Here is a 26,428-nt window from a genome sequence, read left to right as displayed (position 1 = left end):
GGTGGCTGGAAGCAGCAGGGCAGCACTGCTGGGCTTTGTCAGGCAGGACTTCCACCCTCTGCTTCACATCACACGGGGCATGCAGTGCTTTGCACCCACAGCTCAGCGCTGCAGGAGAAGCAGCAGCCAGTGGGATTTCAGCAAACAGCTCCAGCCAGCAGCAGGGAGGAATATTTTATTCTCCCATTTCAGATTAGAAGCAGAAAGGTATAGATTTCCCTCCCCCACCTCCTCTCCTTTCTCTGCAGAAAACAATAATATTTCTTCCTAATAGGTAGGTCAAGCAAGAATTCATTTTGGTCTTTCAGCAAGGTGCGCCCATTTGGCAAATCCCCACTTTAATTCAATGCCCTTTCACAGAAACTTCATAAATTAAAGAGAAACGCTCCAGGCCCACCATGCAGGGAGCTTAGAGCATTGAGCAGCCACCGGGAGAGGCAGGACACCCAGCACCACCATGGCTTGTGTCTGTGCCTGAGCAGCACTGGGCCATCCAGCAATGGGGACAGACCCCACTCCCGGCCCCATCCCTCTCTGCTGGGAGGGAGCCCCAGATCAGATAAAAGTAATCCCTGCGAGGTCAGCAGCAGTTTCACAGAAGAAAGAGGTTTCAATTCCCCGAGCCAAACCAAATATTGACTTTTTATTAGTGGGTTTTTCTTTTCTCCCTTATCTCATTCCCGGACCGGGATGGAAAGAACCACCCCGATGAGAACCCTGTTTCAAAGCAGGCTACCCACGGCAAATGGATAACGCACTGACAAGATCCTGTGGTCAGATAAAGTCACTTTTTGTTTCTAAATCCACATCTTTGATAGATCCTTTGAAGAGCAAAATATTTCCCTTAAAGAAAAGCTGTGCTATATTAGCATTAAACTCTATGTTTTTATTTTTCCAGGAGAACCCTCAGCTGTATCTCCCCAAAGGTAGGAAAAGAACTCTCCTGGGGTTACCAGGAGCTTCCCACGACTCCCTACAGCTCTCCATCCCAATGGAGATGGCTGAGCCAGGCAGACCAAGGGGTATATCTCACTCTGTTAGCACTGTGTAGCAGGAGCTGATGCTGTCCCCTTGAAGATCCCATGAGAACGACTGATGATTTCACAGGAAGGCAGAGTTCTGGGGAAAGGGAAAAAGCCAAGAGAAAACAGCTGGGAACAGGAGATGCCCTCTTGGGAGCGCTGCACAGAGCAGCACTTTCTGTTGATTCTCCATTATCTCCATAGTGTTCCCATTTATGGAACTGCAACATGTCCTTGCACTGAAGAGGGATGCTTTCTGAGCCCCTGGCACCTTGATGCAATCACAGAATAGTAGAATATGTGGTTTAGAAAGGAGCTCAGAGATCACCCAGCACCCACCTGCAGCTGTCCCCTCCTGCAGGGACGTGTCCTCTGTATGTGAGCACCAGTGCTTTCCCCATCATAGGGCTGTGTTGGTTCCCCAACACCGACATGCCTCCCTTGACAAGAACCAGCTCCTCTATTTCTTGGCTCTCGCCCTGAACGCGGGGGGAGGTTGAAGCTATCACCTGCTATATTAAGCATGATATGCAGCTTAATGGCCAAAAAGCGCAGCGCTGGCCTCCTGCCGCCTCTCCCACCCGTGATCCCAGCTCTTAAATAATTTGCTCCCTTTAATGTTTTTATTCCAGCAGGTTTTGAGGCATGGCAGAAATCCACTGTCAGCATTTATGGAAAGAGAAGGAAGCAGGGAGGCACAGGCAAGTTATCTATACCCAGGGAAGCTTTACTCACAGCTTGGGACATACAGGCACTGAATAAAGACATGATGGACTCTCACATCTCCAAAACTCACACCAACTTCTGGGAATGCCCAAAACCAATGCAGAAATACAGCCTTGTTGTGACAGATCATAAATCAGGTGCCCCAGAAGAAAGTCATGCCAAGCCCTGGGGTTGCTCCATCCAGCTCTTGTATGGAGGCTGCAAAACCACTGTGAGCACACACAGTGACTCAATGGGGCAACAGCAAAAGATGGGGCAGTGCTGCAGGGAGCCATCAGAGCAGGTGGAAGGGGCAGAAAGAAGGACTGGAGCTGCTGAGAGCAATTCCTGGCCAGTACAGAGAGCCCTTTCCTCTATAAGCACATTGAGAGCATTCGTTGCCAAACTAAACATTATTCTAACTGCAAAACCGAGACCATAATACGTGTCACAGTTGGAGACCAGCAGGTTTTTATAACCAAATGTGGGAAACAACAGCCGCACGCTTACTGCTAACACACGGCTGCTGCCTGCTTCCCGCGGGTAAGAGCAGGAACCCCCAGGGAGCTGCTGCAGGTGGTCCCTGAGCAAAGCCATTGCTGGTGGAGGGGATGGAACGATGACTGCCAGGACCTGAGGGAGGCATTGCCGGCCTCAGTGGGACCATCAGCATGTACACGCTGCAGCCACTGCCTGCATCTCCTTTCTGTTTCCCTGAGGCAAGAGCAAACCTTGCTTTCAGCTCATTTGCAAGAAAACTCTCCAAAGACCATCATTTACCCAATGCCAGCGTCATAAATCTTCAAAATCAGCGAGCTGACTCTTTGCTAATGACTCTAAATGCATTTGCTAACATAGCCTCTTTTTAATTAGTTGGTGGGAATGGCTGAGGATGGAGCTGCTGGAGCTTGGGGTGGAAATGAAGGGAAGGTGCCATGTAAGGGAAGGACCTGGTGCCCCATCATGGCCAGCGGTGTCCCAGTGAAGCACCATGGGCTCACACCTGCTCTGGGAAGTGGTTCTGCCCCAAATCCTGCATTCATCCTTAATTACTTCACCATGAAGGCTGATATATTGACTGCCACACGCTGTCTGCATTGCTCATACCCCAGGACAGGTGATTTCCAAAAGCTGCCCACCTTGCATCCTTCCATGGGATGGGATGTAGCCTGTGGACAACTCACCAGGGATGGAGCCACGCCTGCAGCACAGGAGCAGCTGCTTTCCATCACCATCACAACACACAGGCCTGCAAACATCACCGCTCAGAGGCATTTTGCAAAGAAGCCATTTTAATTTAAATCAATGAGTTATTGATTCCTTTTTCATGCTGGAAAGAGAGAGCGCAGTGTTTATTTCTGCCACTCGATCTGTACTTCTGATGACCTCAGGCATACAGCATAAACCTGATGTAAAATATTTCCTTTCCTAATGGGGGAGCTTTTACGGCCTTGGACCTGAGCGAGCAGAAAGTCAACTGGGAAAGGATGCCTGGATAGGAAACCATAGCAAGGACAGTAATTTACACTCAGTGCATTCTCTCAAATTAGCCTGGTCCTGAAGAAGAAGGAAGTGAATCATGGGCTGAACTTTTATGCAGCACACCCTGTGATGGGCATGGGGGGCAGGCTCTGCAAGGAAGGGATTTTCCACACTTTTCCATGAGATACGAGCAGATCTTTGCCCAACCTGCAGAACTGCATCCTTTGAAGCCTGGCTCGTAAAACAGCAACAGCAACCAAATGGCTTTGATATCTCTAACAGAGCAGAGCTATAAAACCGTGAGCGAGCTTCCCAGAAGAGCTGTGCTCCCCTTGAGCCATGGCTGCACACAGCCCATGGGCAGAGGGATGCTCAGAGGGAGTTGGGGAGGAAACCCACTGCTGTACGTAGCTCCCAGCCCACAAATCTACTCCTCTCATTGCAGAGGCGCGTGCAAAGATGTTTTTGGGATGTTCCTTTTGAGAAATACTGCATTTTAACCCCAAAAACTGCCTCCACATCCCACCTCTGCTGCCTGCTGGGGGAAGCTGTGTGCAAGTTGCTGCCTCCCTGCACACCAGGCACAGATCTCACTGCTCCCGTGGTATCCCCAGCATTGAGCAGGTGCTGTGGGGGATCAGCCCCTTCCTGGGACAGACACCTCACCCCTCCCACACCCTGCATTACAAGGATGCACAGAAGGAATGCTCTGAAGCAGGAAGGGCACCAAGAGAGATGCCTGCAGGTAAAGGGAAGGACAACCCAATATAATCTGGATAGTAATCTGGAGGCTGTTTGTAGAAGAAACCCTTCTGGTAATATTAAAAGATAAATGATGTGCCAATAACTTCCCCAGCACCGGTCAGAAGGCATTTCAGAGACAAGCAGGAGACGGGGCCAGGCGTGACAGTGACAAATTGGAAGCACTGCAGACACACAGCCCTGCCAGCCAGACGTTGGGAAACGCTGTGTGTCAGTGCTCACCAGTCAGAGCCACAGGGGCTGCTATGAGACAACCAGCCCGTGCCCAGCCATCCCCCTGAGCCCCATGGTTGGGAATTGGGGTGGCTGCACCTGCCAGCAGGGCAGCAGGGCCCAGCACACCCACAGAGAGCCCCAGAGGTGCCCTGCCAAAAGGAGGATTCCCAAGCAAACAATGGGTCTTTGTGTTGCTAAAGCTCACCAGAAAGCTGATGTGGGGATGATCTAATTTTATGAGATGCTCTCATCTGCTCTCAATGAAGAACGGGGATAAGGAGCATGGCAGAGCACTTAGCCAGCAGCTGCGAGGAGGAAGGTGCAGATCTGGATCTGCCAAGGGCTACAGAGGCTTTCAAAGCCAGTGAGTGTAGATCCCATGCTGACACCTGGGGCTGGCAGAGATGGAGGAGAAGGCCAGGCACAGCCCTGCTGTCCCCACCCAGCAATAGAACCCAGACACCAATGGAGCCACATAAGCAGCTATTTCTTGTTCCTGCCTCAAAAGGATCTGAAACAAATCTAGAAAGGACAAACACCAATGTTGGTGCTTCCATCAGGACTCCATGGCAAACAGTGGGTTTACTCTCTCTGAAGCCAGGCAGGAGTTAGCTGGGATTTGTGAAACCCAGCTACCATTTAATGGGAATGGCAAACACCTTCAGAGATGAGTTTAGGCACAGCCCAGGTAAGGGCAGGGGCTGCCCAGGGCCACGTTGGAGCCACACTGTACTGGGAATGTGATGTGCCGGAGCCACGCATCACTGCAGAGCCCAGCACATCCCCAGGCAGCAGCTTGGGCAGCCGCCAGTGTGAGGCTGTGTTTCCACTCTCTCATACCTGGCACGGGGCTGAGCCTTCCCTGAGCAGCCTGGAAAAGGAGCTGAGCGCTCGGCTGAGCTGCCAGCAGCCATGCACAGCTTTGTCACCCTGCAGACTCAAGCACTGTGTGCCTGCCTGCCCCATGGGGCTGCTGCGTCCCCAGAGCTTTGAAACAAAGCCTTTCAGCAACGGCTTCACATGGATTTGCCATGTGGAGGGAGAAAAGTCCCAGTGATTTATTCCTCAGACCTCAGCCGTCCCTCCAGCAGGAGGCCTCCCACGCCAAGTCCCAGCTACAATAAGAAATAAATAAAATCACATTCATTAGCCAGCTCACTTGGCCAGGTCCGTCACAAGAACGCAATAAACTTTCCATATGTCTCTGATAAACCAGACAGCTTAACTTACGAGCAGAGAAAAAAAAAGGCATCCGCTTCCAAAATGTCAAAGTTTGCCCTGCAGCTGAGGCCAAGCACTTGCTGTCATCGAGGCTGTGCAGGCAGCGGGCTCCAAGCTGCAGGCAGAGCACAGCAGTGCTGGCCCAGTGCTCACTAAAAGCCCCATAAGGAGCTGGACCTCACCTGGGCTGAACCCGGGATGAGCAGCTCTGAAGAGCGATGGTCCTTCAGTGCTCTAATTACAGAGCAGCAGGCGAGAGCAGGGCGTCTGATGTTCAGCAGGAAATTGAACTGCATAAGCAAGTCAGGCACAGTCCTACATGGCTCCCTGAGCAACTCTGGGAAGGCTTCCAAATTCCTGCACCATTAACATTTAAGGAATCATCTCTGAACTCTGGTAGTTAAACAGTGAGGGGAAACAGGACACTGTAAATGGATTTGTTCGGTGCAGGTCAGTCACTGGAGGGGCTGTTTAAATCAGGGCTTGCTGTTTCACAGTGACAGCGAAGGGCTGGCTCCCAGCACTCCATCACATCGCTCACCACCTCATCTGTTTGTTCTGTGATCACTATCAGCCAAAGGCAACCCCTGCAGCAGGGATACAGGGCACCCATCTGCACTCACCCCAAAGCCGTGCTGAAGGGCAGCCCCACAGTGAGTGCCCACGTACCCCAAACAAGCTGGAGGTCTCCAGCCTGAGGAGAACAGCAACCCAAAACAGCAGGGCTTCTCACCTCCCCATTTGCAATGAACACACCCAATGCTGCATGGAAATCTAATTGTCCTTACAAGCTCCTGACCCTCAGTCCCATGTGGACAACCAGTTCACCACCTCCCCCATCCACTCACAAAGGTGCCAGCTCCATGGTTTTGGGTGCCTAAATCCAGGAATCTAATTGTTAATGATTAGTGTTTAAGCCAGACACACACAAAGCACATCAGTATGAGGAACCACTTGGCACTATGCAACAAAGTCAACCCATCCCCATCCGATCTCAATGGGTAAAATAAAGTGGGCTCCAGTCAAGTCACTACACAGAGCACAGTGCAGGAGGGGCACAGCGTGGACACACAGGAGCTCGACGTGCTCAGTGCTCCATGTGCTGGATGCTGCTTTGGGAGATCATGGCAATATCGCTGTCCTAGGATTAATGCCTCTCGCTGCTGAAACAAACGGCCCTGGGCTCGCCTCGATGTTCCATTTTGATGAATGGTTTGACTTCGCCTTGACACTCCTGTAGCAGCAGGAGACCATTATCCTGTGACAATGTTCTATTCCATTGACATTATCTCTTAATTATAACGTGAGCCGTATCAAAGAGAGAGCCGGGGTGCACCCATCCCTCAGGCAGAGCCTCTGCAGCTCCTCCTGTCAGGGGAGGACGTTGGGAAGGCAGGAAGGTTTTCTGCGTACCTTCAGATGAGATTTGTGCCATGTTCAGGAGGAACCTGGCATTTATTATAGCTTAGAATACAAGCAGCTATTGGATGGAGTCTGTATGAGGGATCCTAAACCTCATGCTTCAGGAGGGGGCCCCGAGGTGAGTTACACACTCACCTTTAATTCTGGGGTCAGCCCCCACCCTGAGGAGCAGATATTGTCTGCAATACCATCTCACACACACAGGGAACTAACAACCAATGGAATGGGGAACCACAGTGCTCTCATCCTTAAATCCCCAAGTCAGAGGCAGCAACACTGCAGAGCTGCCACCCTGCAAGGGGGAAAACAACAGAGAACAGCATTTTTAATATTTAATCTGTGCCAACTTAATTAACTCGCAAGGAGAAAATGGCACAGCACCTCACACTGGGATGTGGGCTCCCCAAAGCATCACATGAGGCCCCTGTGAGACAGGAGGAGAGAATGCAGGGCACCAGGAAAACCAATCAGTGCCATGTAAAGCTTGTGATGCTGAAAGCTTTCCTGGAAAGCCAACCAACAGCAGCCAGTGCCCACAATTAAAGGGGAGAGATCTTTGATTTACAGCAAGGGACAGAGCATGGTCTGGGCACGTGTGGGCCTCACAGAGAGCAGTTCTGATTGCCCAGGGGTGGTTTCTTGCTGGGGCAGAGGATGTTTCATGTCAGATGAAGGAGTCAAACAGCTACACTGGTGATTTACAGGCACACAGAGGGGCTGCACCAACCAAGGATTACTTAACACAGGATGAAGGAGATGAAATGCAAATGGGTGGATGGAATGCAAACAGCACGGCTGTGAAACCCTCTGGTTTCTTTCAGGAGGCTTCAAAATGGGGGAAATGTACCTTGGGATAAGTTGTTTGCTAGGGGCAGAGCGGTGGTTGTGAGCCAAAGGAAACCCAGAGGTACAGCTGTGGGGCTGGGGTGGTGGGAAGCACCTTGAGCTGGTCATGGCACCAAACTGCAGCTGCTGGAGAGGTGGTTATAGGGCTGTTTGGTGGCAATCAGGGACATGGTGAGATGGATCCCATCAATGCTCCCTATCCTGCTCCAGGGTGCATCTGGACACAGAGCTACCCCAGTCTGGAAGGATAAAACCAGGGGGCTGAGTTTGCAATAACACCGGGAACTGTGAGTTGCTGGAATAGTGCTCCAAAAACAAACACAAATCCTAATCCTCTGCTCTTATTGGCACCAAAGGTCCCTTGGCTGCTCCTCGTGACACTGAGCACACTGGAGAAGCGCTGCTCACAAGGGATGCAGAGCAGCTCAGGCTTTGGGCAGTCAATGCAGACAGGAGCTGTGCATCATGAACCTGCCAGCTCCAGCCCCGTGTTCCCATGGATCTGCTCAGCTCCAGTTTCCACACACGTGGCTGGAAGCCAAAGGTTTACTTGGAAAAGCGGAGGAAGTCTCCAGTAAGGGAGGGAAATTCCTTGAAATGCTCTTTGGGGAAGAGATCTGCAGTTGCTGGAAATTCCTTCCCTGGAAACTCAGCTGCAAAGCTCAGCTGCCCACCATCACCGTGCAATAGCTCACGCTCTGCACTGGGAGCTGCAGGATGTCGTAACCCACAGCTCCAACTTATTGTGGGCACGAGGTGTAGCATCAACTGAATCACAGCCTCCAGAAAACTCATCCAGAAGTTTATCTGGATGGAAAAGGCAGAAAGCAGCAGGTCGTGTGTGTGTCCCAGCTCCTTCACAGGGCAGGGCAGACACAAGCAACACGTTCTGCTCCATCCTCAGCCCAGAAATGGCACTCAGCAGCAATCGCAGAGCCCTACAATGGAGATGGGAAGGATCGCCAGGGCAGAACCGGGGGGGGGGGGTCCGGACCCTGTGCTACCCCCCATGAGCAGATCGTCCTCTCTCCAGCTGCCACCTGGGCAGGTTCACTGCTGCCAAACACAAGGCAAAACAGGCTGGGACATCACTCAGTCCCCTCCTGGATCCTGTATCTGAGATCACAGCGGTGATGGGGGGATCTCGAGACTCTTCCCAGCCTTGTTGAGTCCTGGGCTCCCTCCAGCCCGGCAACTCCGCAGCATCACAGCGCCCCCTGGTGGTCGTGCTGCAGAACAGCAGCCCCGGTAGTGCCCAGCAGCTTATTTGCCTTATCTATTGTAACGTGATAGAAAGTATAGCAATAATAGCAGAGCGGCACAATCCTAGGCTGCAACAAATGAAAACAAACCTAAAAATACAGCAGCCACAGACACAAAGAAAATCTGCTTACCTTTAGAAGGCTTCTGGCAAGCAGAGATCCCCAGCAAGATACCCTCACCTCCACTGCCAGCCCTTAACTGAGGGCTGGGAAGGGCTGGACCCTGCTCTGCACCCCCAATCAGGCACAATGCCTGCACCTGAGCTCCCCTGGGTTGGCCCTGCCTTCCCACCAGCTGCTCCATCACTTCAAGCTGTGACCCAGCATTTCCACTGCACCTGTGCAGGAGCAGTTAGCACTTGTGCCACAGAAAGACTTCAGGCAAGCTCTGCTTATGGGCTGGGTTCTGGATAAACCATCATGATTGCCATGATTCCACACAGCTTCCTCCATCCTAACGCACGAGTATCTTGATCAACACTCCTTCACTGAGTGTTGGCGCTGGGGGGCAGAGCAGGGGCAGACACCTGGATCTATGTGGGAAGTTGGATAGGACAAAGAGATCTTTGGCACGGCCTTGTGTGTCGGTCACCAAAAGCAAGGAGGGATCTGGCATGGTTGGAGTGAAAAGGCTCTGGAAGGGAATCACTGGAGTTCAAGGTCATGGCACAGAATAAGACATGCAAAGGCAGGATCAAACCTGGGCAGGCTCCAGGTGCCCTGGAGAGCCTCTAGGAGGAACATCACTGCCGTGACAGCACTCAGAATTGATTTGTGGTGTCGTCTGGTCACATCAAGTGGCAATAAAACCCTTAAGTGGCTTCAGGATAGCAAGCCCTGATCATGTGAGATGAACAGTGGCTTTAAAAAAGACCACTAAATCCCACCGGTGCTACATATACAAACCTTATTTATTCTAAGGGCTCCTATTAAAGTGGCTTTTATTCCCGGCAATAGGCAGTTTTACATTGCAGAACAACAGACGAGCCAGCAGCTGCTTCCAGTCCTGCCTGCTCACAGGGGAGAGCTCAGTCTGGCCGAGGCCCCTCGCACACTGAGTTTTGGGTTCCTGGACAAGGCCTTCCCGGCCATGCACTCGCTGTGCCTCCATGGGGCTGCCCAGGACACGTCCCCTCCTGGAGACTGGTGGTGATCTGAAGCAGTTCCCATCCCAAGTTCAGGCCTCGGCGGTGTCCTGGCTCTCGGTGTCCTGGAGGAGCGGTGTGGTCTCAGAGGGCTGGGGTGGGGGGCTCTGCGTGGTGGGGTCGTGTGGGTGCTTCTCCTTGGAGGACTTCTGCAGAGGAGAGGGCAGAGGTTACAACCCCGCGGCACAGACCATACAGCACGCATCATGCATAATACTCATGCCCACAGCACCTTGGATTTCTGCATGGCCAGGAATCCTTTTCCTGGCAGAGTCTCAAACTGATGCTTTTACACCTCCTGACCCAACAGAACGTCATCTCTGGTCCTGCCCACCAGTCCTTGCAGCACCCCAGAAACACCCAGTCTGTAGAGCTGTGCCATCAGATGGAGGAGCTGTGGGTAAGTCAGCACAGCCCCACACACCTACTAGCTGTACCAGTCCCTGTGTCTAGCTATAGGTATCCCTATTTGCAAGGGAGATGAAATAGATGACCTTGAAGCGTCCCTTCCAACACAACAGACAGGGCCTTATCATGGACACAAAGCCAGGAGGCCTGCCTGGATGAATGAGTTGCTTGTGGCCAAGCAAACATGCAAAAAAGAAGCTCTTATCTTCAAAAGAAGGGGATTACAGGCCAGCCAGCCTCACCTTGATCCCTGGGAAGCACTGGGAACTATTTCCAGGCACACTAAGGACAAAGTCATTGGGGCCGTCAGCATGGATTCACCAAGGAAAAGTCACCTTTGGCCAATGCGATAACTCTGTGTGATGATTAGCAGCTCAACAGATGAGGGCAGAGCTGCAGATATTGCCAGCTTTGACTCCAGTAAGGTTTTTGATGCCATCTCCTCTGTGATTCTCATAGATGGCACTGCCCAGTGGCCCAAAGTTACTGGAAAGCACTAATAATTGGTGTACCCAGGTATCAGTCCTGGGTCCAGCTCTGTTGAACATCTAATACCTTTATTAATGACCTAAATGAAGGGGGTGCAGTGCAACCTCAGCAACTAGCAGGTGACACAAAGCCAGGAGGAGAGGGTCACACTGCCATCCCAGACATCAACAGGCTGGAGAAATGGACAACAGGAGCCTCAGCAGCTGCAGCAAGAAGTGCAAAGTCCTGCACGTGGGGAGGAGCAGCCCCAGGCTGCGTTTAGTGAAGCACTGCCAGCAGCTCAAGGTGATCCTTCCCCCTGCTCAGCACTGATGTGGTCCTGAAGTACCGTTCCCAAGTCATTCTGGGCTCCCCAGCACCACAGAGATGTGGATCTGCTGCAGAGCCCAAAGCAGAACTAACTGAGATGATTAAAGGGCTGTAGCATCTCATAGGAAAGGCCAGGAAAGTTGAAGCTGCACAGCCTGCAGCAGAGAAGGCTCAGGGGGATCTTAATTCATTTTAGTGGCTGAAGGAAGAGTGTATAAGCCCAAAGAGAGAGGCTCTTCTCAACGGTGTTCAGGGACAGGACAAGAAGTGATGGGCACAAACTAAAACACAGCTGTGATCTGAATGTTAGAAAATGCTTTTGTGGTTTTTAATCTTTTTTTCTTTCTTTTTTTTTTTTTTTTAAACAAAAACCTGAGCCCCAGCACTGGGTCAGGGCACACATAGAAGTGGGGGAATCTCCATCCTTGGGGATTCAAGAGCCACCTGGACATGGACCTGAACAAGCAGGCCTAGGTGGGCCCGCTCGAACAGAGGGGTTGCAGGAGATGAGCTCCACAGCTCCCTTCCAACTCCACTGATTCTGTCATTTTGTGTTTCTGTAATACAAACCCAGATATTGGAAAAATCACATCCCTCACTGAAAGCCCTCACAGGGAAGTCAAACCCACCAGCAGGGTGTCTCTGTGATCCCTGAACTTACCTCCAGCTTTCAAACTCACAGTGGGGAGAGGCAAGACATCAGCTCCTCACACCACACTTATGTTTTATCCCAGTCCCTGCTGATCCCATTAGACCAGGTGCACATGGAGCAGCAAGAACATGTTCTCACAGCCTGGTTAAGTGCCAGCACTAACACAACTAAATCATCCCGAGTAAAGCCAGGAGACAACGTGGCTGCGTCACAGACTCAGAGGACACATCTCCCAGTACACACGGACAGCAAACATTGCCATTTGATTGGTTTTTAGTAAAATTCAATCAACTCCGGATGAGAGACGAGCGTGTTACCTTGGCTGGGTACCCACCTACAGTCTGGCTTCCCGTAGCACCTTAATTGGAGGCAGATTTCTGGTAGAGGGGCCCTGGGTGGCCTTATTACTGTCTGAGTTCTTTTTATTGCTACTCCAAAATAAAGAGCATTTTTCCTAGAAGATAATCAGGCTCGTTTACGGCACACTTTGACACGTATTCCAGAAGGGTCCGGTTTTAGGAGGTGATTTTAAACAAGTTTCAATCACTGTTCAACTATGATCTAGTTATTAAGGAAGATTTCAGGATTTAGGTTAAACTAAAGCCCTAGTTAAGGTTTCAATCAGCACCGAGCCAGTTTTAAAATGGTCTGTTTGCACATGAAGTGTTTTCTTACACAGGCTTTGGGTTGCATTAGCAGAGAGCTCTGATGCTGGGTTTGGGCTGTGCCCAACCAGGAGACACGCACGCATTTGGAACTGCAGATCCAACAGATGCATTTTAAACTGGCTCCTATGGAAGCTGAGCTAAGATTCAGGTGTTTCACAGTACCTCATCTGGGCTGGTTTGACGGCCCCACTGCTCCCTCTGGAAGCCAGAGAGATGTGAGACATACCAGGAAGGCATAGGGTTAAGCAAGAGCTTCACGCTGGCAGACACGTGAAGGTGTGGACAATGCCCCTCAGACATCGCCTGCGGCCTCCAGAGAGAGGAATGGGAGTGATTAGTAATCAGCTCTAGATCAGCAACACTTTGATCGAGGAACACACCTTGGCTGCAAATTGCTGTCTTCCAGCTTTACAAGCTCTTATCTGTTCATTAGGCACAGAATTTAATGTGTCGCTGCACGGTTTCCTCCGAGATTTATAAAGCCATTAGGGCTATTGATTCACTTTGCAGGTAGTCAGATGCTTCCTGTGGTTTATTTTAGTTCTAGCACTTGGTGAGGCACTGGCTGAGCACCCAGATGCAGCCATCTCATGGCTGGGTTTGGGACATTTCAAAAGCAGCTGTTCATTTGATTCAAGTGAATAGAGAAGGCAGCTTTTCTCCTAACCCCTTTGATACTGGGAACTGAAACCTGCACAAAGCAGGGCAAGGGAATGGCAGCCCAGGCTCTCAGACACAGCCACCTAGGAAACACCAACATGAGCTGGGATATACTGGTGCTGCAATGTAGAACGAAGCCTGCAGTTGCTGGTGCAGTGAGGGTGGGCACACTCAGAGCTCAGCTGGAACACCAGAAGGGTCAGCACTGAGCCCCAGCCCCTCACACTGCTCCCCCACCACCAGGTAGCATGGGGAAAAACAAGGGGATTTGGGATCATGTGTTTAAGTCAATTAAGCAGTTGTAGGCTTGGTAAAAATCCAATTACATGATACTTGGAGAACTCTAGAGCTATTTAAAGTGGGCTGGTATTAGCATTTCAGTAAGGGTAGCTATAGGTTGAGCAGAAGCAGCCTCTCGCCCATGCTCTTACCTCAGCCCACTCATCCTCTTCACTGCCTTTTCATCCCCACAAGCAGCCTCTCCTTATCTGCAGCTTTAGAGCCAGCTCAAGCCGTCTGGCTGTAACGCCAAGCTCAATAAGCTTGCTTTGATATAGGTTAGGGAGCTAGATCTCTACTTCAATGCTAAGCTCTCTACAAGCTTTAGCTCTTATCAGATGAGTGTTTTGCAGCTAGAGACAGATCACCACCAAGTACCCGAGCTATTGTACATTGCCCCCACAGCCTTAAACTCAGACGAACGGGGCAGCCAGGCCCCTGAGCTGCTCCCAACCCACCCCCAGCTCCCTGCAGCCCTCAGAGGTCAGAGCTTCTCACCCATAGATCCCTGCAGGTCTGACTCCCACAGCTATTTGGAACAGCTGCACTTACAGAGAAATAGATGAGTTTCTGGGTGATGGCACAGACCTGATGCTTTACATGGAAACGAGATTGATGAGCCAGGGCTGCTCATTAGTTGGATGAGCTGAGAAATGCTTCCACCCGTGAGAACCTGCTTTGGACACTGCTGTGCAACAAGATGACCAGAACTGCTTTTATAACATTGATTTGCAGCCCAATTTCTTGATAGCCGAGGAAGTCCTGCTGCTACCTACTGGTGTCATTAGGACACGGTTCTGCTTTAGGTTGTGTCAGAATCACGGCATCAACCAATGCTTCATCAGGAGTGTTAGATTGTCAGCCCAATCTCTGTCATCTGATTAAAGCCGATTTGACTAACAGCACTTTCCATCTGATATCTGCACGTTCTTACCTGACTCATCATCACGAGTGCAGCTGAGATGATGAGCGGGACGCTGAGCCCAAGGAAGATGTACTGCAGGTAGTCTAGGATGGATGGGATCAGCACCAGGTTGGTGTAAAACTGCGACAGGACTGAGCCATCAATGTATCCACTCTGCCCAAGAAAGCAAAGCTGTGATAGGCATCTCTCTTTCATCCAGAGCTGTGATAGACTATTCGTGCAACTCCTCTCCCACCGTGGATTGAGGTATTTAGGTCAGAAGCAGGCCAGAGGCTTCTACCAAACAGCTGGACATGCACACAGCTGTAGGACTGCACTCCCTGGCACACATTGGCACGCAGATGCTGGCAGCACCGTTCTGGGTTCTGTTTAACCCCACATCTAGGACAGAGCCAGAGGCCTGCCAAGTAATTGCAGGGTTTGTTCGGCTCAGAAGGATTAATCACGCAGCCAAGCAGCACAAAGCCTTCTGTTGGCTGCTCAGCCTGGCTGGTTTAAAGCCTTATTCAAAGTGGTGTTTCCCCAGCACTCCCTTCCTGCACGAGACACTCTTCAGAACTCGGTCAAAGCAGGCAGCTCACCTCTGCAAACCACAGCAGCGGCATCACCACTGGCTGGATCTTCCCTGTTTGACTGTGGGGGTGGAAAAGAAATACGCATTTAGATTCTTGGTTCACCAGACCACAGCTACTGCTGCAATTCTTCTTAATGGGAAGAGTCTGGCAGACCAGCAGTGGCACAGAAACTGATGCAAGAAGGCAGCAATTCCTGCTGCTTCAGGGAGCTCCCTCCCCTCCAGAGACCAGGTTCACCTCAGGTCTTCTATGCAAAAGCAGTGACAATGCTGCCATTTGAATTTAATTGCCCGGTGACAGCGAAAAGTGCCATCTCTAATCTGGGCTCCAGGTTCATTAACTCAGTGAACTGAACTTATGCAGATCTGAGACGCCCCAGTCATCTGCATGGCACTGCAGGGCAGTACTGCCAAGCTCACAGCACAGGGGCTGTCTGCCAGCATGCACAACAGGGCCAGCATTTGTATTTCAACTGCTCTGTCATGTGCATGAAGCACTGCAAGGGCTGAGCCAACGGGCAGGAACACAGCACTGCCAGGGGATGGCATCTGGAGGTCACTGGAGCAGCTGACCCTACACATCAGCCAGCTGGCTGCTGCAATAGTGACACTGCTAACACCAAAGATAACTGGTCTGTCAGGGTGAGCTCTGCAGGGACCCCAGAGCCAGTAGCACTCCCTGCATGATGAAGAGAGCCACTTATAACAGTGAATCACTTACAGGATACCAGACACCTGCTTCATGTACTGGTTCAGCTGGAGCTTGATGGAGCAGTTCATTGGGATGCCTGTCATCTGCATTAGAAAGAAACCAACCATCATCAGTACAACCCACACATATCACAAGAGCTCTACAGCAAACTGACTCTCCACTTTCCACCCCAGCTGCTCTGGGTGCCACCTTCCCAATGAAGCAGTGAATTGGATCACTCAGAGATCCACTGCACGTGGCCAGCAGCAAGGCTGGGTTATACCAGCACTGGTCAAGCCCACGCTGCTCCCCAGGCTCTGAGGATGACTGCTCACATTTTGTAGTGCACATCTAACAGGCAGACTGCATGAACACGGGGAGGTGCTTTATGTGACACAAGGCTTAAGTTACCACAAGTAGCACTCACAACTTACAATAGATTCCCTGGGCAGGGTATTCTAACAGAAGCTTCTAAGCCTGATGGGCCTCTTGTGTTGTTGAATCTATCTGCACTTGTTTTAAGAATACCCCAGTACACCAGCTCCTGCACACAGAACTATCACCATCTATCCATAGCTACCACAGCCCAGCATCACAAAGACATGGAGAACAACACGACGCTTCTAAGATGATCCTCTGGCAGTGGTTCCTCCTGACACTGCAGTTCTGTGACATGTTAAGGGCAGGGTATTTTTGTTGGATTGCCCTTATTTGTACACAGCAGGCTGGGCTAGATAACAGTGAATTGTACCGTTATCAGAAGAGCTTTGATACTGTAATAAACTTAATTAGATTTCCGTAAATGTGATAAGAAAAGCAGAGAACTCAACATGTGGGTAAGAAGCTTATCTTGCCTTATTTCAAGAGGGGATTGGTTTCTTGCTCAAGCTAACATCACTGAACACCTGGAAACATTCCACTCATGGCCACATGCAGAGTGGGCCACGGGGAAGAGCCCCACGTCTTCTCTCCTTCAACAGAGACAAATATGACTTGAGATGGCACTGATGCAGCAACTCCATCCCTATGTTTGCTATGCACGAGGCACAGCACCGAGGCTGGCAGTGCAGAAGCAGCCAGTCAGATGGACTAGTCAGGATAGAGGAAAAACCCAGCCCAGAAACTGAGGCAACAGGTCCAGCTACAAAGTGGTCTTCAGACTTTGCCAGTCAACTCTCATGGCCATACATGTTCACAGACCTGGGGCTGCTGCCAGATACAGCTCCTGGTGTCACGGGCCTTCCTGAGTCAGTGGAAAGAAAACAGCTGCGCTTATCAAAACAATTATGATTCCAATTAGTCCTGCAATTCCCTAGAAGCTAAGCTAATTATTTGATTAGTTTATGACTTTGGTGTTTTGGTTTGTTTGTTTTTTATTATTATTTTATCTGCACACGTCCTCACCACTTTGCACTCTGGAACCTGCTCCAGTCAGCACCAGGAGAGCAGCATGGGGCTGGCAGGCAGGGCAGCATGCTCCCATCCCCATCACACAGCTTAGACACAGCCCTCGGGGCTCAGACCCCCCCCAGCCCCTCACCAGGCGATGCCCAGCCCTGTTGCAGGTCCAGCTCTGGGGGAGCAGGATCCCACCAGCCTCCCACCCTCCCCACAGGGTGCTCCCCAGCCCCACTGCATGGCTGAGGCCCAGCCCTGGGGCAGCCAGCCCCCCCAGCCGCTCACCGGGTGCACATCAAGGAATAGCGCGTGCTCCTCCTTGCTGGGGTTCAGACCTTCCACAGCATCCACCAGGCTTGGGTCACCATTGTAGAAGTGAGGGTGGGAAATGAACATGGGTGCATCTGGGTGAGAACAGACACAACTTAAGTTCATCCCTCTGAGAACATGTTGGTAATACTTTTCTGTCCTTCTTCCCCAGCAGTTTGTTGCACCAGGAAGGTTCAGATCCCACATCTAAGCCACCTTCTGCCAAACACTCATTGTCTGCAGACATGGGATAAAACACTGAAGGTTGAATTCTCCACTCACTGTCCAAAGTCAAAGTTTAGCTTGGCAGTTACACAGCCAGCTCCCATCTGGGGGGAGGTGATTCTCCATCCTGCCCTCAGCCACCCCATAAACAAGCAGGGGGCTCTGGGCACAATGGATTTCCCACTCTCTCTCCCCTTGCTCAGAGGAATGCACACAGACCCCAGCGATATCTTCCAGCACTCTACCAGGAAGCAGAGCAAGTTTTTGGACAGGTAATCCCATCCCACCTGCCCCAAAGTTCAGTATGGAAAGGGGAATTGCAGTAGGACTCACTCAGCCTGCAGGAGCTGACGTTCTGGATGCCGGACTGCCTGCAGGGACAGAAGCCTTCGTTGGGGGGATAAACTGTGCCATTGGCAAAGAGCGTTTTCGGTGCCACAAAGCGATAGGTGGGCACACCTTTGAACTTCCCCGACTGCTCATACACCAGCTTCATGGATCTGGAAGGGGTTTGGTAGAGAGGGATCAGGATTAGCCAGCAGGTTCTCAGCACAGAAACAGGCTCTTATCTTCACTGGATAAGATGCAGTTGCAATGTAACTTAGACTTTGAGATCAAGATAAACAATCCAAGCAGAGCTTTGGATTGGGAATGAGTATCTAAACCATTTGTTTTCCATGTTTTAAACACAAATAGAGGGCTGGTCAGGACTAGTTATGGGGGGAGCCACACAAGCTTATTAAACCTGTTTGCAGAATCCAGAATAGATTTGTTTAAGGGCACAGAGTAATCCCTGTGGCTGCTCTCCCAGAGATAATGCCACCTTTGTGCCAGCACTGACTCTGAGATAGAAGTGCTCTGTCACAGCAGATGGATACCAGCTAAATCTCTGTTTTCCAGCAGACAGCCATCACAGGAGTGGAAAAATTTATCTTATGAACTACACTGAACAGCAAAACTTTAATCCAGGTAAAAGAGCAGAGACTTTATGCTGTGTGCATCAGTAAATGCATGTTTCCAGGACAGAAACCGGCTCCTTCACGCTTCAAGCAAGACCTGTGCAGACACAGCCAGCCCAGCCAGCCAAGAGGGATGTTCATTGCTACAGCTGCCTCCTGCACAGCAGTGATGCACACGCTTCTGGGCTGTGCTCACCCTCCAGCAAGGCCCACAGGAAACCAAGCTTCCTGCTTGATCTTACACCTTGCCAAAAACACATCACATTCTCTATAAGGCTTCCATGGTTCTACAAAAACAGGTATGTGTGTTTAAACTTTGATTACGGGTAAATTTCTCTGCAAGTCCTTGGCTCTGAGTCATTTTGGTATTTGCTGATGACTCTTGCATAGAGGAATTCCTGCACTAATACTGGGCTCAGCTGACTTTGTTTATTGGCTGAGGTCAGTTTTCTATTCAGCAGAAGCACTTTGCTTGTTTTGCAGCAACTACAAAGCCCAAATCACCATTATCTTTCCCCAGCTGGGGACAGAGCTTTGTATCTGGCCGTCTCACTTCCCGTCCTTCCAGCCTCAGGGTGTTTCCACAGGAGCAGGGCAGGCTCTGGAGGTACTTTAACCTCTGCACACTCAGCTGAGGCCAGGCCATCACATAGGCATGAACAAAAAGAAGCAGTGTAGGAGCAGTGGCACAGCCCCCTGCATTACTTCTGCAATAGCTCTGTGGCCAAATAGTATTTCCTTCTGACAACCTTCATTTCCAACCTTCCTCTTCCCAAATCTTGAATGGTTCTCAATACAAGTAAGTTAGATTTTCCCAGTGATCCAGAAGGTATTTATGAACATCACAGGATGAAAGCAGACAGCTCTACACTCTTTGCAATGCTCTGACACTACAACACCAAACTGTAGCAGAATCTTTAACTACAAGAACTCTGCCCAAGCCCTCTGCATCACCACACAGTACTCTGTGAGCACCAGACACACACTGCATCTCCCACCATCAGCACAGGGACTGCAGCTCCACACCTACTGCAGCCTCACCTGCAGGCATCAGGGCTGTAGAACTCCAGCGATGTTGGGGACATGTACGGTGGCCACATCTCCCCTGCAGTCCCATTGATCATGTTGCACTCATTGCTCCGCCAGTAGTTCACCTGTGGGATGGGTGCAGAGAGAGGAGCTCAGTGCTATCAGCTCGATGCCAGCTTCCATCCTTGCCACACCATCCACAGGAGCTGGGGACAGCAAGGCTGGAAAGCTTTCAGGATGGGTTCAACTGAGCACTCCTTGCCACTGGGCTGCCTTATGGCCACTATGCCTTCGCACTGACATTCAACAGAAGTGGTGGGAGAAGTCCCATAGGAACTCATTCAAAACCGGTGACCCACTGACACAACAGCACCAAGAGCTTTCAGTTTACCTTGCTCTACATCAGGCACTGTCCCCATACTTGAGTTTGGCTGCCCAAAGCTCACCTTTTTCAAGCCATTCCACGAATCCACCATATGGACCTGACTGATGTTCTTCATGCCTGTATTCACTGTGAACAATCCGGAATTGCTGTTGTTAAACTGCAGAGAGAAGAAATTAACATGTAATCCATTACATGCAGAAAGACTGCAGCATGTTAACACCTTTGCATGCTTCATCAGCATTAGGAGTACTCCACGTACTGTTAGCTTCTGAAGTTTTATTTTGGTTGCCAGAGACAGCTTCCAACACATAATTTTCCCCTCAAGCAGAAATACAAGGCGCCTTACACAACCACCATCAATTACACATGGCTGCTCCAAGCAGTTTGTGAAGGAGTCAGCCTGCATATTCAATAGCAAGAGCAACATGTCTGGGACTTGAGGGTTCCCAACGGGCATTTACTCACCTCTATAAATATGCCAAATTTACCCTTGTATGGGATCAGGCCAGGAACAATGGCATTTATTGTGTCTAAAAGAGGGTCTTCATAGCCCCACAAGATCTCCCCCACCGTCCGGTTTATGAAGGCCTCCTGCTTCAGTCCAGCCAGGGCCCCGCTCAGCAAGAACTTCACAAAACTGGGCAGGTTTTCCATCATGACAGCTGCTCCCTGTGAAGGAAACCAACCTCTGAGATACGAGCCTGCCTTTGGCAGAGAGGATGCAATGCATCTTCAGCACACAGCACAGTGCTCTACAGAAGCCCTTTGGATAGCCCGAGGGCCACCATTCAGCCCACAGCTAGGAAGAAAGCAGTTTGTGGCAGCAGCCACAGAGAGCTCACAGGTTTCATTTCCCCAGATAAAGCTCAGATGAGGTTGAAGATGTGAGCCCAGCCCCTCTACTCGCTCTGATTTTAGAAAGGCAGCAGCCCAACGTGATAATCGACACACAAAGAACTGCACTCTGTAAACTTAACCGTGCAGAATTCAAGTCTAACAAGAAAAGGAAGCTCCAAGTTAAGCACAGAGCATCACCACCCTCCCTGCCAGCCAGCACGTCTCTGGGAAGCGAGTCCTTACCAGCATCAAGATGTTGGGCATCACTATGTACTCATCTTCGGTGCCGTTGGACAAGTCCGGCCTGAAGAAGAGCTGCCTGTACTCCAGGTAGGAGACGGTGTCATTGTCGTGAAATGTGATGTTTGTTTTATACTTGAACTCTCTGCAAAGAGACAGGAGAGACCATGGGAACCTTCCCCCAGGTGGTGCCAACTGCAGGCTGTAAAGCAAGGACAGGCCTGGGCTGCACCAGGCTGCAGGAGAGGCAGTAGAACAGCTGCTGGGAAACCTATCTCTGTGAGAGTGATGCTCAGATAAATCAATCTACATCATCCCACACACCAAAACAACCTCCAAAACAGGAGAGGACCAAACAAGATGGCACAAGCTCTGCTGTCAAACCCGTGTGAATTTGTCCCAGTTCCTACTGGCTCCTGTGCAGCCCCACACAAAGCACAACCCCCACGTAGCATCCTGGCTCTGCTGCTCCTCTCTGGGTCACTCTTTGATGCACTGCCCAGCTCCTGCTCGCTGCATTCTGTTAGGGAGCCCAGCTGCAATGCTTTGCAGCAGCATGAGGTTGTCCCCAGCATCCCATGCTCCATGGGGAGCTGCAGCTCAATGCACAAGCAGAAACAAAGTCCTTTATTGTGGAGCCTATTTTATGGTCCATGATAGGGAAAGGCACTAATCTTGCTCAACAGGAACATAAGGACATTAATAAGCTTTACCCCTTTGTTTATTCTTAGTGTAAGTGAAGCCTTTTCCCCAAGCCAAGTGACTGACCCAATCACAACATACACAATCTACATGCTTCTGTGGTGTGACCGGCAGACCGGGGGAAATGAGGGCACATACATAGTGCCAGGTTTCCCCCCAACACTACTCAAACAGCTTTGGGATTAGACCACTAATCTTCCCACATGAGCTCGCTTAGGCTGCTGACCTGACCTTGCCTACATGTGTAGGCACAAACATGTCAAATACTGTTACTGACGGGTAAGTTTCACAGGCTCAGTTCAATATCTCCCATCACTTCACACACCAGGCCCAGAGAGGGGCTCCAGCCACTATCCTTAGCCATGGCAAATAGATCAGGCCCTGCTGTTGTTGAACCCAACTAAGCCACAGTGTTCTGTACTGGTTCTTGTGACCAGATTCTTCGTGTTAGGCAAACCGCATCCCATCATAGGTCTATCATAGATTATAGATCTTAGATCAATACAAGAAGTCTGAAGCTTCATATTAAGGAGGTCCCAGCTCTGGAGCTGATTTCCTAAATGCACAGCGGAGATTAAACCAAAGCCCATTCTGAGGATGGGGTTTGCCCACCACCATACCAACAGCCAGTGGGTCCCAGCACAGGACCAAGCTCCACAGCTCACACTGAAGCATTGAGCAGCCTCACAGCCCCATCAACCAGAGGTCCTACTGATGGCTTTAGTACAATCAGAACAATTACATCACATTTGGATTGCTTTAAAATCCTATGCCATTGGTCTCAGGCCAGCTGTGCCAAAGCCATGCTGTCCTAAAGGAGCCAGCCAAGAGCCTGGCAGGCAGCACAGCAGCTCACACACAGCTGGACCACAAGCAGAACCTGACCTGTAAACATATGGCCCACGCTGGTTCACCTTTGGCTTCGCACCCTGGAGGACCTGCTGGGGGTTCTGCACTTCAAAGAGGTTCACCGTCAGATAGAAAGGAACAGGGATGTCCCTCCACATGTTGAAGGAGATGCTGCTGGGGTCGATCCGCACGTTCTGCAAAGAAAGAGAAAGGAGATGTGCTGCTTGGCCTTGGAGGCTGAGCACATCCACCCCTGCTTCCCACAGCAGGCCCAGCTGAAGGGGGAAGTTTCAGCAGTGGATCTCTAGAGGACACAGTGCGTTATGCAAACTGAAACAGAGCCAGCTCCAAACTCCAAACGTACATGCAGAAGCATCAAGTGCATGCCACAGGATGTCTGCAGGCTTATTTATTCAGGCTCAGCTTGCCAGACTCCAACCCACAAGGTTTCGGAGCTGTTTTGAAGTGCTGGAGGCTCTCACTGTGCTAGACAAGCCAGCACTGAATTATTCACAGCTCTGGTGGTTTGACTTGCCTGGCACAAACAAGCCCATCCCAAAGGCTTCCACTTGCTTGCCAGGTATGGCAGCTCCATAGCTACAACTACAGACCACACAGCTCTCCAGTTATCCCAAAAATAGACGAGGAGAACCCTGATGTCAACCAAACTGCAGCCAAGTTGCTTTTTGCTTCCTCTCGGATGTGATCCTGCAGCGATTCACGTCTGTCTTAATGCAGGTTGAAGGCAGTGCATAATTTTTTCATATCTCTGTCCCATTTTGCAGCAGATGCCCACAGAAGCACGAGGCATTACCCAAACCCTCACATCCTCCCCAGAGCCATTGCTGGCTGCCTGCCTGCAGTCCCTCCCTGCCTGCTGGGGGCTGCTTTACAGACCAGCACACCAAGAGCTTGTTTCTTCTTAATCACCTATTTTGGGTGCGCTCCACTAATATCTTTGCTTCCTCTGCAAGTACAAACTCTCGCTGCAGTTAAGTAATGCAGCTCAGAACCGGGTTTGATCCACTAATCGGGAAAGGCACGCGGGCATTATCCAGCTCCAGCTCAGCCCCACAGCTGTTTGCTTTGACTCCTATGGCAGGGGGAAGAAGAAAGCTACCAGCAGCGTCACAGCAGAGATGTAACTACAGGACAAGAACAACCCAGACTGTTTTATAACCATCTCCCCGTGCACCCAGCAGAGTCTGAACACTGACATCTGCTTTCCTTTACTTGTTTGTTCTGCTTTGCACTCCCCGGGCTTCCCGTTGCATATGCATGCATTTATGTAACACACTGAGCTGCATCCTGCCCTGCTCAGCCTCCTGCCATGGAGCCCAGCACAGAGCCATAGGGTTATTGAGGTTGGAAAAGACCACTAAGGTCACTGAATCCAACTGTAACAACTACCACTAAGATACACTGATCAGAGCAGCCTTGGAGGTCAACACGAACGTGGCACGTGTCTGAAATAAGAATAGAGTCTTTTTCACTCGGATGGGTTACAAAGGGTCACTGGGTGGTCTGACATCTCCTGACCACACTGAGTTCCCAAAGGAATGGGTTACCACGCGTCTCCTCCAGACAAAGACGGCAATGTAAGCACCAAGGACGAGAGCTCCTACGTGGAGTTATGTGATAAATGCCTGCCAAAGGCCAACCAGCCTCCAGCCCTGCCCAAGCCTCACAGCCACCGCTCCAAACACTGCCCCAGGAGTCTCAGCAAGGCCCTGCACATCGCTCCGTTGTTTGCTTTCCGTTTGACTTTAAGCTGTGCATGAATCCTTCGGGTCATGTAGAAGACGAGGAGATGGTTGACTTGAGATGAAGGGAGTCCTGAGGAAAAAGAAGGGTCAGGATTCTCCTCCTCTCACAGAGATGCACCAGAAAGCAGCTAAATCGGGTAGTTCCCCAAAAGAAGGGAAGTCTGGTTGCACTGACCACACCATATGTTCTACAGGTGCCAGCAGCAGCTCTGCACAGCCAACAGATGGACAAAGACCAGCTCTGGCTTAAGCCAAACATCCACCTGGCTCTGCACAGCCAGCAGCACAGCATTGAGCAGGAGCTTGTTCCTGACAAAGATGGGGCACAAGCAGCTACAGCCACTTGTTATTCATCCCCTGTGCCAGGGGAGCGTTTCTAGGTGTTGATGTGGGTAGATGTGAGCTTGAAGGAACTCCAAGGCAGAGGGACCCTCCCTTGTGTGCAATGGGAAAGATCTGGGTGAATGTGGGGATGAAGCCATTGGGCTGATGCAATAAGGGTTTGGAAGTGGGGGGCTGCAGAGGGGCTGCTGTGAGGAAAGCCCAGCAGTGGCAACAAGTTCAAACTCTTGCTCACAGACAGTAATTGGTGAGGAACCTCCCTGTTCTCATCTCTACCCTTGAGCCTTTTCCATTGTATTTCCCCCCTTTCTGTCTTTGAGCACCGGTCCCAGGGCTCAGTGCAGCAGTCACTGAGCAGAACAAGGGCTCAGCCCACAGCTCTGGGGTGCACACAGGGGATCAATGTCATCCCAGTAGCAAAACCCCGTCCAGCAGCCAGGAAACCCTATAGAGAGACAGCTTTTTTGCTTCACTCTGAGGCACCACACCATACACAAGGCAAGGACTCCATGCGAGCACCGCAGCGCATCACCTGTGCTGTTATTGGCAATGCAGACCCGCACAAGCCTTCCTTATGTAGCTAAGAGCACCCAGCAGCGATCAATCACCCATCAGTGCCAGCTGAGCACTAATGAGCCGCTAATGAGCAACGCAGCCCCAATCAGCCCCAGCATTACTGTAACAGAGCACAGAAACACCCGAGCTGGATTTATCCCTGTTGAAGGATGCTGCGAGCTGGAAGAGCAGCACCCCCAGCAGCACCCCAGCCCCACACACCCAACAACCCCCCGTCCCAATCCCGCTAACCTTGATGACCTGCTCCTTGATGATGGCAGGTCCCGCCAGCAGCAGGCACACACCCAGCAGCAGACAGGCGGCCCCCACCACCCCCAGCCCCACCGCCGCCCTGCGCCCAGCCGCGGCCATGGCTCGGGCAGCGAACCGACAGCCGCCGCTTTATGGGCCCGGCGGGCACAGAGCGGAGCGGGGCGGGGCGGGGACGGACGGAACCGCCCCCATGGGCCGAGCAGAGCGGGGCGGAAGCGGCCGGTGTGTGAGGACGGTCCGTTCCGGTACGACCCGCTCATGGTGCAGGGACTGAACGAGATTAAGACGTTTCCGAGAGCAAAACCATCTCAAAACGTTCATTCATTTCTTTACTTTTCAGCCCATTTTCCACTTTCCCAACGTGAGCCCCTGACCGACAGCCGGCAGTTCAGTAGACATCCCTCATCAGTGATCTCAGCCCCTCACTAACAGGGCACTGCTCCTACAGGGTGCACAGCAGGGATCAAGGATCAGTAAACTCTTGGAAAGGGCTGACAATAGCAGGACACGGGGAAATGGTTTGAAGTGAAAAGAGGGAAGATTTAGGCTGGATGTTAGGGGGAAGTTCTTCACTAGGAGAGTGGTTAGGTCCTGGAACAGGCTGCACAGGGAGGTTGTGGATGCCCCGAACTTGGAGGTGTTCAAGACCAGGTTGGATGGGGCCATGGGCAACCTGATCTATGGGGTCTCTATGGGGATCTATGGGGCCTATGGGGATCTGTGGGGTCTCTATGGGGTCTCCTGGGCAACCTGATGTAGTAAAGGTGTATGTTTGGTGGCCCTGCCAGGCAGGGGGGTTGGAACTACATGATCCTTGAGGT

General features: G+C 51.2%; 1 protein-coding gene across 2 annotated transcripts; it reads right to left on the bottom strand.

Annotated features, from left to right (window-relative positions):
- Positions 1 to 9,831: 9,831 nt before the first annotated feature.
- SCARB1 (scavenger receptor class B member 1) lies at positions 9,832 to 25,772 on the bottom strand. Of its 2 annotated transcripts, XM_015878466.2 has the most exons (13): positions 25,587 to 25,772; positions 22,708 to 22,865; positions 21,124 to 21,265; positions 20,509 to 20,712; positions 20,105 to 20,200; positions 19,671 to 19,783; positions 18,004 to 18,170; positions 17,422 to 17,540; positions 15,769 to 15,842; positions 15,055 to 15,106; positions 14,483 to 14,626; positions 12,276 to 12,395; positions 10,134 to 10,232 (listed from the first exon to the last, which is right to left on the bottom strand). In XM_015878466.2, exons 1-12 carry the CDS (start codon positions 25,704 to 25,706, stop codon positions 12,276 to 12,278), a joined length of 1,509 nt encoding a protein of 502 aa, XP_015733952.1. In that variant the 5' UTR covers positions 25,707 to 25,772; the 3' UTR covers positions 10,134 to 10,232. The 2 variants fall into 2 exon arrangements, with proteins under 2 accessions (XP_015733955.1, XP_015733952.1); XM_015878469.2 differs by lacking the exon at positions 12,276 to 12,395 and having other exon boundaries at positions 9,832 to 10,232; positions 25,587 to 25,770.
- Between the last annotated feature and the right edge of the window lie 656 nt (positions 25,773 to 26,428).

The sequence above is a fragment of the Coturnix japonica genome, chromosome 15, assembly GCF_001577835.2.
Source record: "Coturnix japonica isolate 7356 chromosome 15, Coturnix japonica 2.1, whole genome shotgun sequence".
Taxonomy (NCBI): Eukaryota; Metazoa; Chordata; class Aves; order Galliformes; family Phasianidae; genus Coturnix; species Coturnix japonica.
The sequence above is the reverse complement of the archived record's forward strand: the minus strand, read 5'-3'. Positions and strand labels throughout refer to the sequence as shown.

What these genes read in the sequence shown, in the direction of transcription:
- SCARB1 (XM_015878466.2), bottom strand. Translation starts at nt 25,706, where the DNA reads ATGGCCGCGGCTGGGCGCAGGGCGGCGGTGGGGCTGGGGGTGGTGGGG. An exon ending in TGCCCAACATCTTGATGCTG is followed by an intron (nt 20,713 to 21,123) that starts GTAAGGACTCGC and finishes TTTCCTTCACAG; the next exon opens with GGAGCAGCTGTCATGATGGA. An exon ending in TACAGCCCTGATGCCTGCAG is followed by an intron (nt 18,171 to 19,670) that starts GTGAGGCTGCAG and finishes AACCCCTTCCAG; the next exon opens with ATCCATGAAGCTGGTGTATG.